Source organism: Brassica napus, chromosome A3 (genome assembly GCF_020379485.1).
Source record: "Brassica napus cultivar Da-Ae chromosome A3, Da-Ae, whole genome shotgun sequence".
Taxonomy (NCBI): Eukaryota; Viridiplantae; Streptophyta; class Magnoliopsida; order Brassicales; family Brassicaceae; genus Brassica; species Brassica napus.
In genome coordinates, this window is record NC_063436.1 from 19555250 (window position 1) to 19572561 (window position 17312).

General features: G+C 32.7%; 2 protein-coding genes and 2 pseudogenes across 2 annotated transcripts; 3 read left to right on the plus strand and 1 right to left on the minus strand.

Moving 5' to 3' along the window:
- Nucleotides 1-5547: 5547 nt before the first annotated feature.
- Nucleotides 5548-7234, plus strand: LOC106444168 (putative cysteine-rich repeat secretory protein 13). Its single transcript, XM_013885677.3, has 2 exons — nucleotides 5548-6021; nucleotides 6597-7234. The coding sequence occupies exons 1-2, from the start codon at nucleotides 5677-5679 to the stop codon at nucleotides 7038-7040; spliced, it is 789 nt and encodes a 262-aa protein (XP_013741131.1). The 5' UTR covers nucleotides 5548-5676; the 3' UTR covers nucleotides 7041-7234.
- Nucleotides 7235-11739: 4505 nt separating this feature from the next.
- Nucleotides 11740-13418, plus strand: LOC106444167 (putative cysteine-rich repeat secretory protein 13). Its single transcript, XM_013885676.3, has 2 exons — nucleotides 11740-12211; nucleotides 12883-13418. Exons 1-2 carry the CDS (start codon nucleotides 11870-11872, stop codon nucleotides 13324-13326), a joined length of 786 nt encoding a protein of 261 aa, XP_013741130.1. The 5' UTR covers nucleotides 11740-11869; the 3' UTR covers nucleotides 13327-13418.
- A 206-nt stretch (nucleotides 13419-13624) lies between these two features.
- Nucleotides 13625-15441, plus strand: LOC125607182 (annotated as a pseudogene).
- Nucleotides 15442-15457: 16 nt separating this feature from the next.
- Nucleotides 15458-17181, minus strand: LOC106442348 (annotated as a pseudogene).
- Between the last annotated feature and the right edge of the window lie 131 nt (nucleotides 17182-17312).

The following is a 17312-nucleotide window of genomic DNA, read 5'->3' on the forward strand; positions in this document are numbered from 1 at the left end:
TGTTTAATTTTAAGCTATTAAAATAAATCAAACAATCATAGTAACTATATAATAAAAATTAAAAAAAATTATTTATATATTATATTTTGAATTTTTAAAAACGAGTATAAATTACTAAAACTGTTAAAAGTTTCACATTCAAATTTTGTGATCTATGATTTAAAACTTTTGTTATGACATGATACAAATAATTGAAAATAATATAAGTTGAAAGTCTCATTTAATAAGTATCAAAAATAAAAGATATATAAATATATGTATCATTTTAAATTAAACTATATGCCATATAAAAATACATAAATATCTTAATTTTGAAATTTACTTTGAACATATATTTGATAAAAAATTTGAAAAAATATTGACAACTTAATTTTTTAAAATATTATAAATTACTTAAACCATTATTCTTACAGTGAAAAATTTTGTTATCACTAATTTAGACGTTTTGCTATAATTGATACAAATGATAAAAAAAAATATGAGCAAAAAGCATCATCTAATAAATATTAATATTAACATATACCATATATATGTTACTATCATTTAAATTTAATTATATATCATATCAAAGAGAAAAAATATTTTTTCGATTTATTAAATTTATTTATATGTTCGCACCAATTTAATTATATAAGTAGTAGATAATAACTTTTTAATTATCTAATATATATTTATTATTTCATAATATGCTATAAACATATAATATATAAAATAATTTATATATATATAATGTTCATCTCGCGCAAAGCGCGGGTCTTAACCTAGTTCCATTATTAAATTGCAGTTTTCTTGGGAAAAACATAATAACTTTATTTTATATAGAACTAGAATTAAACTCACCCGAGCAATATCTAAAACTATATAATATGTTTTAAAATAGTTTGTTTACTTTCAGTCGAAAGTAATATTATGTTCACTGTTTGTTTTTGTTATTTTTGTTAAAAATCCAAACCTTGTCTTATAACTATTTTTCAATGTTTGTTTTATTTTTATAACAATCCTACTATATAAAAGGAGCTAAATCCTAGCTTTCTAAGCTTTGCCACATGGACAAAATAATCAGAACCAACCATTATGCCATGTCATTCTAGATTGGGTTTAATAAAAAAAAACCAACCATTAAAATATGTGAAGAGTCACGGTTTAACCCGGTTCAACTCCAGTTACATCATAATAAAACAATACATGCATTGATTGTTGATTATTAGGCTTCTGGCTACCACATCTTTGCCATCCTAAATCAAAATCGATTTCTACAACTTTAACTTGCCCCATACTTAATATTCTTATAGCTGGTGAACAATTTAATTTAGAAAATCGTTATATTTCATGCCAAAAATGCCTATTGCATTTATTGAAAATTAAATAACATATATTCTACCATTAGGATCAAGAACTCTAATCTGAAGACCATATATTCATCCCCTCTCACTCTGAAAAAACCACCACCGCCAACCGTTCAAGATTTTGTGTAAGTCAATATTTGAAAGTCACAATTTTGTCAATTTCTTGGCGTAAGTGATATGTTTAAGAGTTGGATAGTTAAGTCCGTATGCGGTTGGGAACGTGGGGTTTGGCTCACCTTCCACTGTTTATTTTCAATTGTTTTAATAATAGATTCATATTGATAATCTGTGCGAACAAACGTATAAGATTTTAGTTGGTTAAGATTAAACATAGACCGACAATCTTCCGTCTTTAGCTATTGGTCTCCGCCAAAAATTTTTGATTTAATATAATAGTTCCTGCCTGCTAAGCAACTACAATTGTAGTTCACATCTATCGGTCATATAAAATATTTAGTTTTTTTTTGGCTTTATAAGATTTTAGTTTGTAATTAATCTCATGGTTCGATTTTATCCATTGGAACCTTTTTCACTATGTTTTATTATGAAACCATTTCACTTTGCCTAACATTTAAATATTCTTTCCTTTGTTTAAGGATCGATTGTTCCTCAATACCATGGTCAAACCAACCGCCAAAGATCCTCCGCTTATGGGAGGTGTTTTGAATTTACAAATACATTTTTGAATCAAAAACATTATTAGTATTGATATATTAATTTAATACTTTAATCCAAAACTTTAATAAAACAAATATAAAATACAAATTATGTTTTATATATATTTTTTATATATATTTGACTCTTTACATCTTATTAAATTTGAAGCGCACAAAAAAAAAAGTTACATCTTATTTGATAAGATTCCAAATATATAAATGAAATGCTACGTTTTGATTTTTGTTTATTGCTACGAAACGTTTTAAAAACTTGGGAAAAGGTAAAAATACAGACGACATGATCGGCCACTCCTTTTCTCCCGGTTTGCAAGAATCTAATTGAGTTGCTTAATATTTGTTCCAAATTAATATATAGTCTCATCATAATCATAAATTAATAATCTATCTCTATATAATTTTATATAAGTACTAAATAAAGATATTTTTATTTATTTTATAGTTACAAAACTCTAATAAAACAAATATAAACATTATTAGTAAAATATGTTTTTTATTTAAAAATACAAATTATGAAAGAAACCACAGTTAGTTCTTAATAAAAAAACCATGTCCCAACTGTATCAACAGATTCGTCATTCACCCCTAGAAGACACATATAGGAATAATTAAATACTTTGGCCAAAAAAAAAAAATTTTTGTGATGAAGATTCTTAGATGATGATTGTTTTTTATACAAACATGCGGCACCTTTTCACCATTGTTTTAATCCCAGAAAAATGTGTAGGAATCTATTAACACAAATATCAACATACTTTAATTAAATATGTAATCCGCGCGAAGCGCGGACACCGGCTCTAGTAATAATAAAAGAAATAAAGCTACTCGAAATTGCCGTTAAGATTCAATATATACTTGTACTAGTAGATTTCATGGTTCCCCTAGCCAACTTCTCAAGCAAGAGAAATTATCATAAATTTCTTATGGAATATTTTTAAATTTTGTACAAAGTTTTTTGAAAATCTTTCCTCAATAAATTTCTTTCCTCAAGGTAAATCTTTGCTTTCTTAACCTTCAAGTTTAGTTTTAGGTCGACTTCCAACTCCAGTCTCTAAATCAGCTACTACCTCGCTTTCTGTAACACTTCTTAAACTATATCATGTATTATTTCACGATGGTACATGAATACTTCAAAGAATTGTATTTCTTCATCTAAATCTCAGTCGCTACTACACTAATATTTTTTCTCCTAAGAGTTTTTTTCTTCTTCTTCTTCTTTTTTTATTTTAGGGTTCAACTTTTCCTCCGCGTACGCCTGCCTCCGACGTCACCATAGGAAAGAAGCTTCTGTATTCTCTTTGGTGTAAAGCCAAAGGCAACAACAATGAACAGAGTGCGAAGAGAGAAGCATGTTAGGTCAGCACAAAAGAAGACGATGGGATTGAGTCAAAGAATAGAGGAAGAAAAGCTCATCGACACAAGTGAACAACTAGAAGAAGATCCCATTACAGTAACGGCGACAAGACAGAAAAGTGAAAACAAGAATAATATCATTAATGAACAGCTTAACCCAGAACCTCACAAGCCAACATCTTCCTCTTTGCTGCTGCTTGTGCAATTCTTTTGTTGAAAACAGAGACCATATTTTCCTGCGATGCAAATGGACGGAGGAACTCTGGCGTTTGGTTCTGCGAAGATTGGGAATTAGGCAGCTAGCGTTTCACACTTGGACAGCGTTTTCAGAATGGCTTAATATAAGCTACTCTCACTCCTCGAGACTACTCAAACGCCTTGCCTCTCAAGCAACGGTTTACAACGTCTGGATCGAAAGGAACAGAAGACTACACAACGACAGCAACAACTCTCCAGGCCAAGTGTTCAAGAAAATAGACCGCCAAGTCCGAGATATCATTTTGGGACATCGGCACCAACGGAAATTCAGCGACCTAATGCAAAATTGGCTCGTTTTTGAGTAACAACACCAACATCTTCCATGAATTTGGAAGCTTTGCCTAGAACTAGCCTTGTTTTTATTATTTTTGCCAAGGAAACCTCTAGTATCCTATTAAAACCTATTGTATCTTTACAATCCTGCTTCATTTAATATGAAAATTCACATTTTGGCAAAAAACCTCACAAGCCAGACCTGCAGAATAGATTCGAGTTGTGGAGCTGTGGAGTCACTCAGTAGAGGCTCGTAGGGTTTGTATTCTTTATATAAATAGCAAGCTTCTGTATAATCTTGAGTCAAAAAATGAGACAGTAATATTCAGACATTTCTTTTTTTTTTTTGATAAAGGGCTATATTCAGACATTTCTTCTCCGTTACGTTTCAAGTTCTCTGTTTCTTTTTTTGCTTTCTTTCCTCTTTTGGTCTCTCTTCTTAGCTTCTTCGCGTGTCTTCTTTGCACTATAGTGTTACTTCGATTTGAGTTTTCTATTGTCAGATCCTTGCTTTTGTGAGGATTTTGCCTCTAGTTGCTTTTTGGTAGATCTCGTTTCTTTAGATTTGCAGGTTTAAAAGGAAGGTCCTTCAGATCTGCTCTTCTCTTGATCCACTTCTGTCCGAAGCTTAGGCATGGGCATTCGGGGTCCCAATCGGGTTTCGGTTTTATCCATTCGGGTTTCGGTTTTTCGGGTTTATCAAAATTAACCCCATTCGGGTTATATAAAAGTTCGGTTCGGGACCGGTTCGGGTTCTATCGGGTTCGGGTCGGGGTTAGTAAATCTTCAAAAAACCGGTATAACCCATTGTACTTTCGGGTTCGGGTCCCAATCGGTTCTTCGGTTTAAAAATACTTGATTTGTACCTATTTTGTAACTAAAACATAAATGAAATCGGTTCTTCGGATTTAAAATACATGATTTGTACATATTTTAATAGCCAAAACATAAGTAAAATCGATTCAAAAATAAGAAAAAACATCAAACGGTGATCATTCAAAATCAATCGAAAGATAAACATAGTTAGTGATAGAAAAAAAAACAGATAAATGAAATCATAAAACAAAAATAAGTTCTCATGAAATGAGAAACATTATTCAATAAAAACAAAACCAAAATCTAAAAACTTCATGAATCAACCGCCACATTCCAGCATCAACCTTCATGTAACAGATAATTATTTTAGAAATTCAATAATATCTTAAAGTTATTTGGATACATATTAAGAATTAAGATCATATTTGGTAGAAGTTTTTTTGTGATTTTAAATGTTTCGGGTTCTATCGGATATCCATTTAGGTCCGGGTTCGGTTCGGATAATACCCATAACCCAAAATACCAAAAAACAGGATCCATTCGGTATTTATGTCGGGTTCGGATCGGTTCGGATTCATTTTTATCGGATCGGATTCGGTTCGGATTTTCGGGTTCGGTTTATTTGCCCATCCCTACCGAAGCTTGTGGGTTTAGTTTCGTAATAAATTACTACTGCCTTTTATTCCAAGTTGACAACGTACGGTTCTAATAAATTTAAATTGTCCAACTTTGACTTTTTCCATCAGCCCTGTTCTCTCGCCGCATATACTAAAATTCTCAACCACTCTCCTCTCTCAGACTAAAACATTTCTTATATATAGAAACTAAGATGATAAAACGAATTTTTTTAAGGTCACCAAAGTACAAATTAAAAAAAGGAATCATAATCACTTCAACTCTAAAATTCTCATCAAGTCTCCTATATAAACATCTCCACTTCTCAAAGATCACAAACAATGCCTTCAATTTTTGGATCGGTCCCTATCTTGGCCGTGGTGGCCATACAACTCCTCCTTATACCCAGCGTTGTTTCTTCCCTCAACATTACCAATGAGTATATCCACCACGCATGCAACAACACCCAAGGGAAATACAAGCCAGGGAGTGTGTTCGAGAAAAATCTCAACATTGCCCTCAAAAACATATCCGCCTTTAATCTGCACAAAGGTTTCGCCCTTGACTCCAATATGGATAGACCCTACAAAAATATACCTCCTGATACCGCCTTCGTCATGCTCCAGTGTCGTGGCGACTCCTACGGGTCTAAGTGTCACTCATGCCTTGCCACAGCCCTCTCTGGGGTAACATCACTTCACTATTATCTTATTAGCAGTCAAGTATGAACATATACAAACGGGCCAGATCCCATTAATAGCTCAGTAAAACATTGGCTTTAACTCAAAAGAATATTAAAACTTATGTAGTATTCTCTCCGTTCACAAAGATGTATTTGTGTGTTTTCTATGAAAAAAATTGTAAACTTCAAAAAGACTAATTGACTTTATTGAATTAGTATTGATTAAAAATTATTGAAAATTACATAAACAATATATTTATTATGACAGTTTACTGTGTTTTCTTAATATGTGTGAAAATATTAAAATGTCTATGTTTGTGGAACGAATGGAGTATATACAAAAAAGTAACCAAATATAATATGAAAAGTTCTTAAAATTCTTATTAAATGTTTATGTTCCCCAAAATATCATATCCGACTTTGATGAAAATTCTTGTACTCTACGTAGAAGGTTTAACTGACATAATCTGATACACTTTTAGGGCTGGAAGAAAACAAAAAAACTGTATTATATACGTAATATACTCAACGCAATATTCTTCTTTATTGACGTTGTGTCGCTATATATATATATGACAGCTTCGTAAGAAATGTCCGAGAAACAAAGCAGGAACAATATGGTATGACCAATGCACTCTGGATATTTCTACATACAGTGCCGGCGACACCAGAATCCTCTACGATAATTATTTTTGTAAGGAGAACCCAAAGGACCTGAGCGGAGATACGAATATGTTCATTAAGAAGAAGAATGACTTCACCGAAAAGCTATTGTCTGAAGTCAAAAAGTTGGGCAAAAACGGGAAGGGGCCACTGTACGCAACGGGGGAGACGATGATCGGGACAAAGAAGCTTTATGGAATGATGCAATGTACGGACGAGTTATATGAGAATGGTTGCTATGTGTGCCTAGATTGGATTATCAGTGAGCATCCACTCTGCGGCCGTGGAAAGCAAGGAGTTAGATATTTGTGTAGAAGTTGTAATGCAAGGTTTGAGCTTTACCCTTTTCTTAGAACTTAAGACTGTTTGATGGGAGCTCTTTGTTTGATGTTTGAATAGGTGCTATAACAGGGAATAAAAAGTGTTATTCTCTTTGTGGTTTATTTATATAACACAACTGTATGTATGGAGAGGTCCTAAGATTCTTTTATTTTATTACTTTCCAATGAAATTTGTTACATCACCGCCAAAATAATTGAAAAGCATCACACATAACACATATGATGAGGAAGGAAGTCACTGTTTAGGACACTTTGAAATATCCTTTATCCATCACAAGAAAGAAAAGAGAGACTTTGGTGTAGTAGCACCTCGAAGAAATTCACTCCAACTGATGAGAAGAAGCAGCTACGAAGGTATAGTCACCATGCATTCTCGTCAACATATAGAGAAAATAGTGTCTTCGATCATCAGGGAGAACTTTTATGTGAGAATATTCTCACGTTTTGTATTTGTACCTTTTTATTAGTGTTATATAATGATCAAAGATACTTAATTCCTTGTATCTTAAATATTTTATAGAATTATTTAGCTAGTCAATTGGTGGTTTTTATATATAACAACTAAAACATCATTTTGAAGCACTTGGGTGCTATTTCAAAAAATGTTATTATCTAAATTTATAACACAAACATTATTTTATGATACGGGATTCGTATGATATAATCTGGTGTATGGTTAATGAGATGCAAATCAGGCAATTATCCAAAATAAAAATAGTAAGCTTGTTTTACCAAAAAAAAAAAAATAGTAAGCTTGATTAGAGAGATTATCAGAGCATTATGAAAAAGAGAGGAACGTGGCCTAGAAAGCTTCACCATTTGACTTATACTAATCATAGTTACCTGTAACATAAATGATTAGTTACTGATTCACCAGGTGATCAAAAGGTAAATGCGTTGTCAATCTCATAATCCTTAGTTTCTTACCAACAACAAGGTAACAATATATCTATACATATTTCTCAAAAAATAAAATAATATATCTATACACAAAAAAATATTGTATTTAGCAGATGTGTCTGTATTGTATCACAAAAGAATTACCTTAAAATGAGGGCCACAAAGTTTTATTTTTCATGTGAATCCAATGACCACTTAGGAATCTGTAACTGATTGTGTATGAGTATACTCTAAAGAAGTAGTGGAGCAGTGTGTCTCCATCTCCATTTATTGCATCTTTTGCTCCGACTTTCTTCCATTTATCTCTGCAAATAGAAACAATCTTTACCCATTAATAAGAGGTTGCTCTCTTTCCAATTTGCTTGGACACTATTCACTTTCCTTTGTTTCTCTCTTTACAAATTGTTACACTTTCCTAAGACCATCATTATCGGTGAAACCCTTTTTGGGTTTCTAAATTTTATTTTTTATTTTTCTGTTTTAGCTGATTTTTAAAAAAAAATTGAAGATCAGCCACATGTCGGTATGACCTGCAAACAGTTGAAAAAATCCACTACGATCGTTTCTTTTTTCACGCCTTTTGCAACCGGTTATTGTCATTTTGTGGGACCCAAGCCATTAAAACCCCCTTTGTAACCTGCGATAATTGTGCCCTAAGTTGGCATATATCTGTAGTTGTAAAAAAAGTGGGACACATTCGTTATAATATACTTTCATTGAAACTCTATTGTGGATGAACCTATGTGAAGAGGATACAAAAATACATGATTCAAGATTTTAGTAAGTTTCCTCTACTGATCAAAACACTGACAAAAGCAAATATATGAACTGCATTAGGTGCGAAGAACTCAAACACTCCAATGTTTCTGCAAAATCATGTGCTCTATCCTTCTCCCTCCTGTTTTTTTTTATATACGGAGATACTTTGTTATTCCTAGTTTCCATAGAACTAGGAATCAGTTATAGATATACTAGATTTCTAATCTTTGAAGACTCTAGCGATTTCAAAGACCTCTGAGTAACTCAGATTTGGCCACCTCCTCGAATCATAGGATGACTCTATCCATTTTTCATGTAACATTTTTGACCATCCATGTGTTTTGTACTCGGTAATTTCCATATATTTAGAATTTACATTTTAAATTTTACTATGAATGGTTGTGCTAAGGTTAAGGGGAAATTGCCAAATAACACCCCTTAATTTTAAACACAAAGGTATACCTTAACTTGAATCAAATGCGTAACTAACCCAAAAAGCTAGTGATATTACAAGTAGACTTTTATGACCAAACAAAAAAAAACGGAATCTACTTTTACGAATATAACCTATGAAGTCTTCTAGGGTTTTCGTAAGTCTTCTAGAAATCTTTTATATTGTAGATCTTAAAAATAATTTATAATTAAAAATATTTGATGGAAGAAGAATTGAAATCATATAAATTAAGATATAGTAAAATTGAAAAGTTTTTAACACATATGGTGAATGTAGTGAGTCATAGTATTCTCTGGTTTAGGGTTTGCTAACATATGTTGTAGTATTGTTTGTATTTTTAGGGTTAGATTTTGGAAACTTAATTTTTTTTTGAAAAATTAAAATTTAACCTATATGTGTTAGTTTCATGTATATTAAACACTTTAAAAATTTATTTCAAGTTTAGTGAAATATGTTTTTTTTCTATTTAACTAGTTATTTAACTTTAGGGTTTGCTAACATATGTCTTGGCGAGTAATAGACTTCCCTGAAAGTCGTCTGAATCGAAAAATATTTAACCTAAATAATTTTTTTCTCCATATATAGAGAAAATGTACACATTCTCTCTCTTCCTCTCAAATAGCTGCAACAAAAATGTAATGATTCTCACAAAAACTCTTCAACCTCTCTCTAATCTCTTTGAACTTGAAAACATCAAATTTTATATGAATTTTTCATTTTTTTCTCATCTCACTAATTTATCTTGTTTTTGCAGATTTTTTTATCACATGGTTTTCATTTTTCACTCCTTTAAAAGTAAATCTATAAATTTTGGATATCTATTTTTGTGTTCTATAAAGGTATATATATATATCTAATCTTTCACTCATATTCTTTTTTTGAAGTCATTTGAACGTTTTTGGATATGTAAGTTTTTCAGATCTGAGTTTGGATATGCAGGTTTTTCAGATTTGAGTCAGACTCTAAAAGACTTCCATGAAGTCTTCTAAAATATTATGCGCGAGAAAACTTTTCGGAAGTCTTCTTCAATGTTTCCTCTTCCATAACATATCTTAGGAGTTTTGGTAAATCTCTATGTCTGATTTTTTTTTTCCATTTGGTAACCTCTTGTTGCATAAAGCTCTTACCTTTTTTCAAACTTTTGACCAGAATCTCAGAATAAAATTCTGGAAGACTTTCGTGTAAGTCGTCTTCCAGAAGACTTACATAGAAGTCGTCTAATTAAAATTGAATATTTAAATTTTATTTTTCAATTGCAAAAGTAATCTGAGTCAACTTTCACCGACAGTGAGAAGACTTCCACCGAGAGTTCGGAAGACTTACATGGAAGTCTTCCAGCGGAAGACTTATGTGTAAGCCATCTAGAGAAAGTCAAACTTCTGACACAATCCGGTGTAAAATTAATTTGTTTATCCTAGATGACTTACTATGAAGTCTTCTCTAGTATTTTTGAGATTTTTTTGTTAACAAAGAAAAATTGGAAGACTTCCAAAGAAATCGTTTCTAAAAAAACACATAAAGTCAGTTGCAAAACACATCGAAACTTTGGTGCATTTAAGAGCTTTGTTCATGGTGGGTTGGTGTATTGATGGTAATGACAATATTATAAATACTTGATGAGGATAATAGAGTAAAACACTTATTTTCAAAAAAGAAAAAAAAATAATAGAATTTTCGAGAATAATCTGAATTTCTTGGGTGAATAGGATAAATCAAAGTTCCAAAAAAATCATGGGTTAATTTTGTATTAGATTTTTTGTTTTGAGTCATATTTGAAAAGAAACCCAAGGTTTAAAGGATGGATTTATATGCTTAGTGGCGGATTGAGCTTACAACGAATGTGGTCATCTACCTCTACTAAATTTGCTTTTATTTAGATAGCTTGCTTTAGACTTTGATAAAAACAGCTCAAACTTCATGGAAATGCATGCCCCTGACTTATTCAAAATTTACAATAATATTCCCGATATTATTATTTTTTTGTAAATATGCCACAGCTTTTACCACGGTGCATTTAACTAATTAGAAGAGTGCAATTTCATTTCGAATAGAAATTATTTTGAATCCAAAATATTATTATTAGAAAAGAAAGTTCACGCTATGGCCATCCACCAAAATATTTTATATATGAAATATTATAATTTCCTTCCGTTTTAGGTCTACCTTTTAGAAGTATATTAGAGCATCAACAATGGTTGTGTTTTTTTTTTTCAATCAAATTTTGATTTAATAGAAGGAAACAGGCCAAGCCCAACGGCCGAAGCCCAAGTACAAAGGTCCACATCACTAATCGGACAACCAAAGACAAACAAAAGCCGAAGCCCAAAAAACGCTACATCGTCCCAAGGCCCAAACAGTGGTTGTGTTCTCAACACAAGCTCTTTCCATAAATATAATAAGATAATGAAAAAGAATGAAAGAGATTAGTAAAAGAAGGAGAGAGGTGAGAGCCATGCTCTCGTACAAGAGCACACACATTTTGTGTGAGCTTTTTTTGAGTGTCCAACTTTGATTTTTTTCCATAGCCCTGTTCTCTCGCCGCATATACTAAAGTTCTCAACCACTCTCCTCTCTCAGACTAAAACATTTCTTATATATAGAAACTAAGATGATGAAACGAATTTGTTTAAGGTCACCAAGGTACAAGAAAAAAATAGGAATCATAATCACTTCAAATCAAAAATTCTCATCAAGTCTCTTATATAAACATCTCCACTCCTCAAAGATCACAAATAATGCTTTCACTTTCTGGATCGGTCCCTATCTTGGCCGCGGTGGCCATACAACTCCTCCTTATATCCAGCGTATCTTCCCTCAACATTACCAATGAGTATCTCCACCATGCATGCAACAACACCCAAGGGAAATACAAGCCAGGGAGTGTGTTCGAGAAAAATCTCAACATTGCCCTCAAAAACATATCCGCTTTTAATCTGCACAAAGGTTTCGCCCTTGACTCCAATATGAATAGACCCTACAAAAATATACCTCCCGATACCGCCTTCGTCATGCTCCAGTGTCGTGGCGACTCCTACGGGTCTATTTGTCACTCATGCCTCACCACAGCCCTCTCTGGGGTAACATCACTTCACCATTATCGTATTAGCAGTCAAGTATGAACATATACAAATGGGCATCCGCACACTGAGATATATTCCTAAAAGATTCATATTATAGAGAAAACTTTTGTTTCACAAAGATACATATTTTATATTTTCAATGTAATTTTTGTTAACTAATAATGAAAAATTGTGAAGTTCAAGAATATTAATTGTATTTTTAAAATCTTATTGGTTTAAAAGTATAGGAAATATAAAATTACAAAAAACTATGCATTTTTAGCTAAATTTTAATATGTTTTATTAAAAAGTGAAAATTCTAAAACATAGATTTTTAGGAACGGATGGAGTATATTATAGATATATGTCAATTAGGGGCAGTAATTACCTCAGTAAAACATTGGCCTTAACTCAAAAATATTAAAAGTTATATAGTATATAGAAATAATCAAATAAATTACCAAATATATCATGAAAAATTTAATAAAATTCTTATTAAATGTTTATGTTCACCAAAATATCGTATCCGATTTGATGACAATTCTTATACCTACCCTACGTAGATGGTTTAATTAACGTAATCTGATACACTTTAAGAGATGGTAGAAAACAAAAATCTGTATTATATTCGTAATATAGTTAACGCAATATTCTTCTATATCGACGTTGTGTCGTTATATATATGACAGCTTCGTAAGAAATGTCCGAGAAATAAAGCAGGAACAATATGGTATGACCAATGCACTCTGGATATTTCTACATTCAGTGCCGGTGACAGCAGAATCCTCTATGATGATTATTTATGTATAACCAACCCAAAGGACCTGAGCGGAGATAAGAAGATGTTCTATAAGAAAAAGAAGGATTTCACCGAAAAGCTAATATCTGAAGCCGGCAAGTTGGGAAACAACAGCAAGGGGTCACTGTACGCAACGGGAGAGACGATGATCGGGACAAAGAAGCTTTATGGAATGATGCAATGTACGGACGAGTTATATGAGAATGGTTGCTCTGTGTGTCTAGATTGGCTTGTCTTGCAACATCCATTCTGCGGCGATGGAAAACAAGGAGTTAGATATATGTGTAGAAGCTGTAATGCAAGGTTTGAGCTTTACCCTTTTCTTAGAACTTAATACTGTTTGATGGGAGCTCTTAATTTGCTTTATGTTTGACTAAGTGCTATATCAAGGAATAAAAATTGTTAACCTCTTTTTGGTTTATTTTCTGGCTAAATTCCAAACTTTATAACCCATTTCTCAATGTTACTTTTGAAATCAGGCTAACAACTTTATAACTTCTTTTTAACCCATTTCTCAATGTTAATTTTTGAAATCAGGCTAAACTTTATAACCCATTTCTCAATGTTAATTTTTGAACTCAGGCTAAACTTTATAACCCATTTCTCAATGTTAATTTTGAAATCAGGCTGAACTTTATTATAACCTCTTTGTGCTTTACTCTAAACAGCTAAATCAGGCTAATAAAATTCCAAACTTTATAACCCATTTCTATTTTTTTTACTTTTCTTATCTGGGTTTATCCATGTCCATATAATGTAACATTTATTTAACTTGCGTTTAATGTTAATATAGCAAAAGTAAGTTCATGTGAGTTCTCTATGATAATTTTACGGCTCACGTTTAGTGTGTGTCTGTGTGTGTGACTCTGTTACATTCAGTATTTAATGTTCTATCACACAAGAATTACCTTAAAATGAGGGCACCTAAGTTTTTTTTTTTCATGTGAAACCAATGAGCATTTAGGAGTTTGTAACTGGTTGTGCATGAATCTACTCTAAAGGAGCTGAAGCAGATGTGTCTCCATCATCATTTATTGCATATTTTGCTCTTTACCGTTGCTCTGACTTTCTTCCATTTATCTCTGCAAATAGACACAATCTTGCTTATTAAGAAGAGGTTAATAGATTGCTCTCTTTGCAATTTGCTTGGACACTATTCACTTCCCTTTTGTTCTAATTTTTTTTGGGGCTCAACATCAAATTAACTTACGATTAACCAACTAAGAGATTCAAACAATTTAACCTCAATAGAGTTTAACCACAGCTACAACGAAACGATCTAATATCATTTAAGAACAGGTTTATGGATCCTATGGTACCTAATCGATCTCGATTGTTCTCGCTTAGTTGTGGCTCTTATGAGATTGACATTTACTTACTTGATTGAAGAGACAAAGAGACCAAATTGTAGTTGATATTTAAAAAGCCCTTCCTGTTTTGTGATAATCGTTCATCACTTATTTCCCTTTTATTCCTTCACAAACAATATTGAAGTTTAAACCTTTTTCTTGGGGTCTTTCAAGATTCACTCTGCAATCATAATGACTTTTGAGTTTAGTTGTTGTTTTTTGTATTTTGATTTCAACAAATCATATGCAAGTATGGAACATTGAGGAAATTACTTGGGAACTCTACTTGTTCCAATGATAATCTTAAAGTGATCTTTAGTGATTTCCCTGGTGGAGCTGATACTTTTGAGCTTGTTTCGAGATTCTGCTACAACAACGGAGAGTTACATATAATGTCTTCAAATGTAGTCATGTTACATTGTGCTGCTAAGTTCATGGAAGTGTTCCTAAACAGAAAAGTGTATGGAAGAGATTCGGTTTTGGGCTTGGTCAGAGGTTCTTCTTGGTTTGAAACAGTCTCAAGAACTTAAAACATCCTCTGAAGCTGATTCTTTAGCCGCAAGTTTGATGGATGCGCTCGTGGGGAAACTGTTTAGCCATTGAAACGAGTCCCTCTTGTGCTACTTTTCCTTGTTCACGATATAGCAGCTTGTTTCGGTTTTCTTGTGATAGTAAAAGCACAGAGAGCTTCAAGAATAGCTCCTCTCGGTTAACATGGTGTTTCTATGAGGTCCTTGTTCTAAGTTCTAGCTTGGTCTTGAAGCTGATGATAATGCGAAAATTCGATAATCTTACCATATGTAGGTTCTTTCTATTACCAAAAGGTTAAGTTCTGTTCCACCTCTTCTAATGAGAAAAGAGAGATTCTTGAAACCACCATTGATACTATTTACGACGTAATAGAAAGAACCTACATATGGTAAATTTACGTGTTAGATCCAAACTGTGTTCCTTACAAGAGCCTTTTTCAAGGTTTCAGGCTCGCTCTTGGATTGAACATAAACAAAAGTGTAATGAACAAACTTGAGCTTATGATTGGTCACCAACTGGATCAAGCAACACTTGACAATCTTCTTGTACCATCTCCATTGAAATCAACGCCATTGTTAACTAACATCAAACTAAAAAATGGAAACAGAGAACTAACAGAGATAGATAAAGGAGACCGCACAACCAAGCAGGGAAATAAGACGTTTCAGCAGCGGGTTGAGTCACACCATGCTTCGCCCACAGCTCGGTGAGAGAGTCAGGAGAGTGAACATGGTACTTAACATTCCCCGATGGAGTCAGAAACACCTCAGCAAGCTCAAGCTTCTTAGACGTCAAGCTCGTGCTATCCACCTTCAACGCAAGCTCATCCGAAGTCACATCATCCTTATAGTCTTGTCTCAGAATAGACTGAGCAGCCTGATTGTTTGCTCCAACAGCCGCAGCTTTCCAACGACCATAGTTCCCACTAGGATCACTCATATACAGCTGAAACCCATAGTTCTTGTCCCACCCTGCAAAAAGAAAAGACACTCCAAAGGGACGAAGACCACCGAATGCGTGTACCATTGCTTCGTGTCACAAAGAAACTGAACCAGCTGCTCCACAGGCACGGGCTCTTCGTACATGAAGGTGTAGCGTTGCGTTTGGACACGAGCCGTGTTGATGAATATGTTGGCATCAGACATGATACCAGCAACGGCACAAGCTAACGTGGTGATCGATCTTGTACATTTTCTCAGAGGAGGCGGAGGTTTGAAGAAACTTGGAGGTGACTTTCTTCCCACCGATCATAAATTCAAGCCCAGTATATTAACTTTTGATCTATTTTTTTGTTAATATATTATATATGGTAACTTTGTGTGATGTTTCCAAAAAAAGAGAGGTAACTTTGTGTGTACCAACAGTTTTGCCATCAAGATTTTATTCTTCTTCTATATAATTCTAGTCCCAAATATAAGGAGAGTTATATAAAGAATGCCTTATGCGATGTATGCGATGTTCATGTATGTTCTTTACTTATATTAGACATTTTAATTAGATATATGCGATGTTCATGTACGTCAAGTATCAACAAGAATACGTTTAATTCTTAAAAACATTATATCATACTATGCCTGTCCGTATGTATAGTTTACAGACTACGTGTTTTGTTGAATCTCAGTAACATATTGTACTATAAAGATACATAGATATATTGTAGTATCATTTGAGTTTTATTATGTATGCTGTATCACCGATAAGATAGAACTGCAATGGGGAGTTTGTAATAAGACCATGATTAACTTCAGTCTCTTAACTGGATTTTTTAGTTTCGATTAAGATACGGTTCTTAGCTTTTCTTAGATTTTAACTAAGAACTGTCTTTTAAATAAGAGATATAAGAACCGTTTCTTAACAAAAAGTAAAAAAAAAAATCAAATCATGAATTAAGAACCCCGGCTAAAAGATCGGGATTAATCATGCTCCAAGGTTCTCAAAACATTAAATTAAACGATATTAACAAAGTATTACTTTGAGATTCTCATGTTTTTGAGATAATCTTGATAAAAAAATATGATGAAAATTTATGTATATATACATTCAAGAAACTTGTTTTCAGATTCCCTCTAAGTTTTTTTTTTTTTTTTTTACTGAAATTTGGTAAGGTTGCTTTGAGTTACAAGACGCTAGCTAAAGAAAAAAAATCATCTCCACAGTTTACAGATTTACTTTTCCAGACCTTTTAATACATAAACTAAATGTGTAATCACCTGAGCGATTGTAATATATGTTTGGTTAAGAATTATCGTATTTATTAATTTACTCTGGAGAAAGAAGTATTATATGTATTTTTTTTAATTATAAGTATATTATATATGTTGTTCAAGAAAATGTATATGATATATTTGTTAGCATAGATATACGTGTCTGTATACAACTATATTAAAACACATGTACTTGGTCAGAAGCTAGGTTGTGGTATGAGGGGCGCGTATCACAT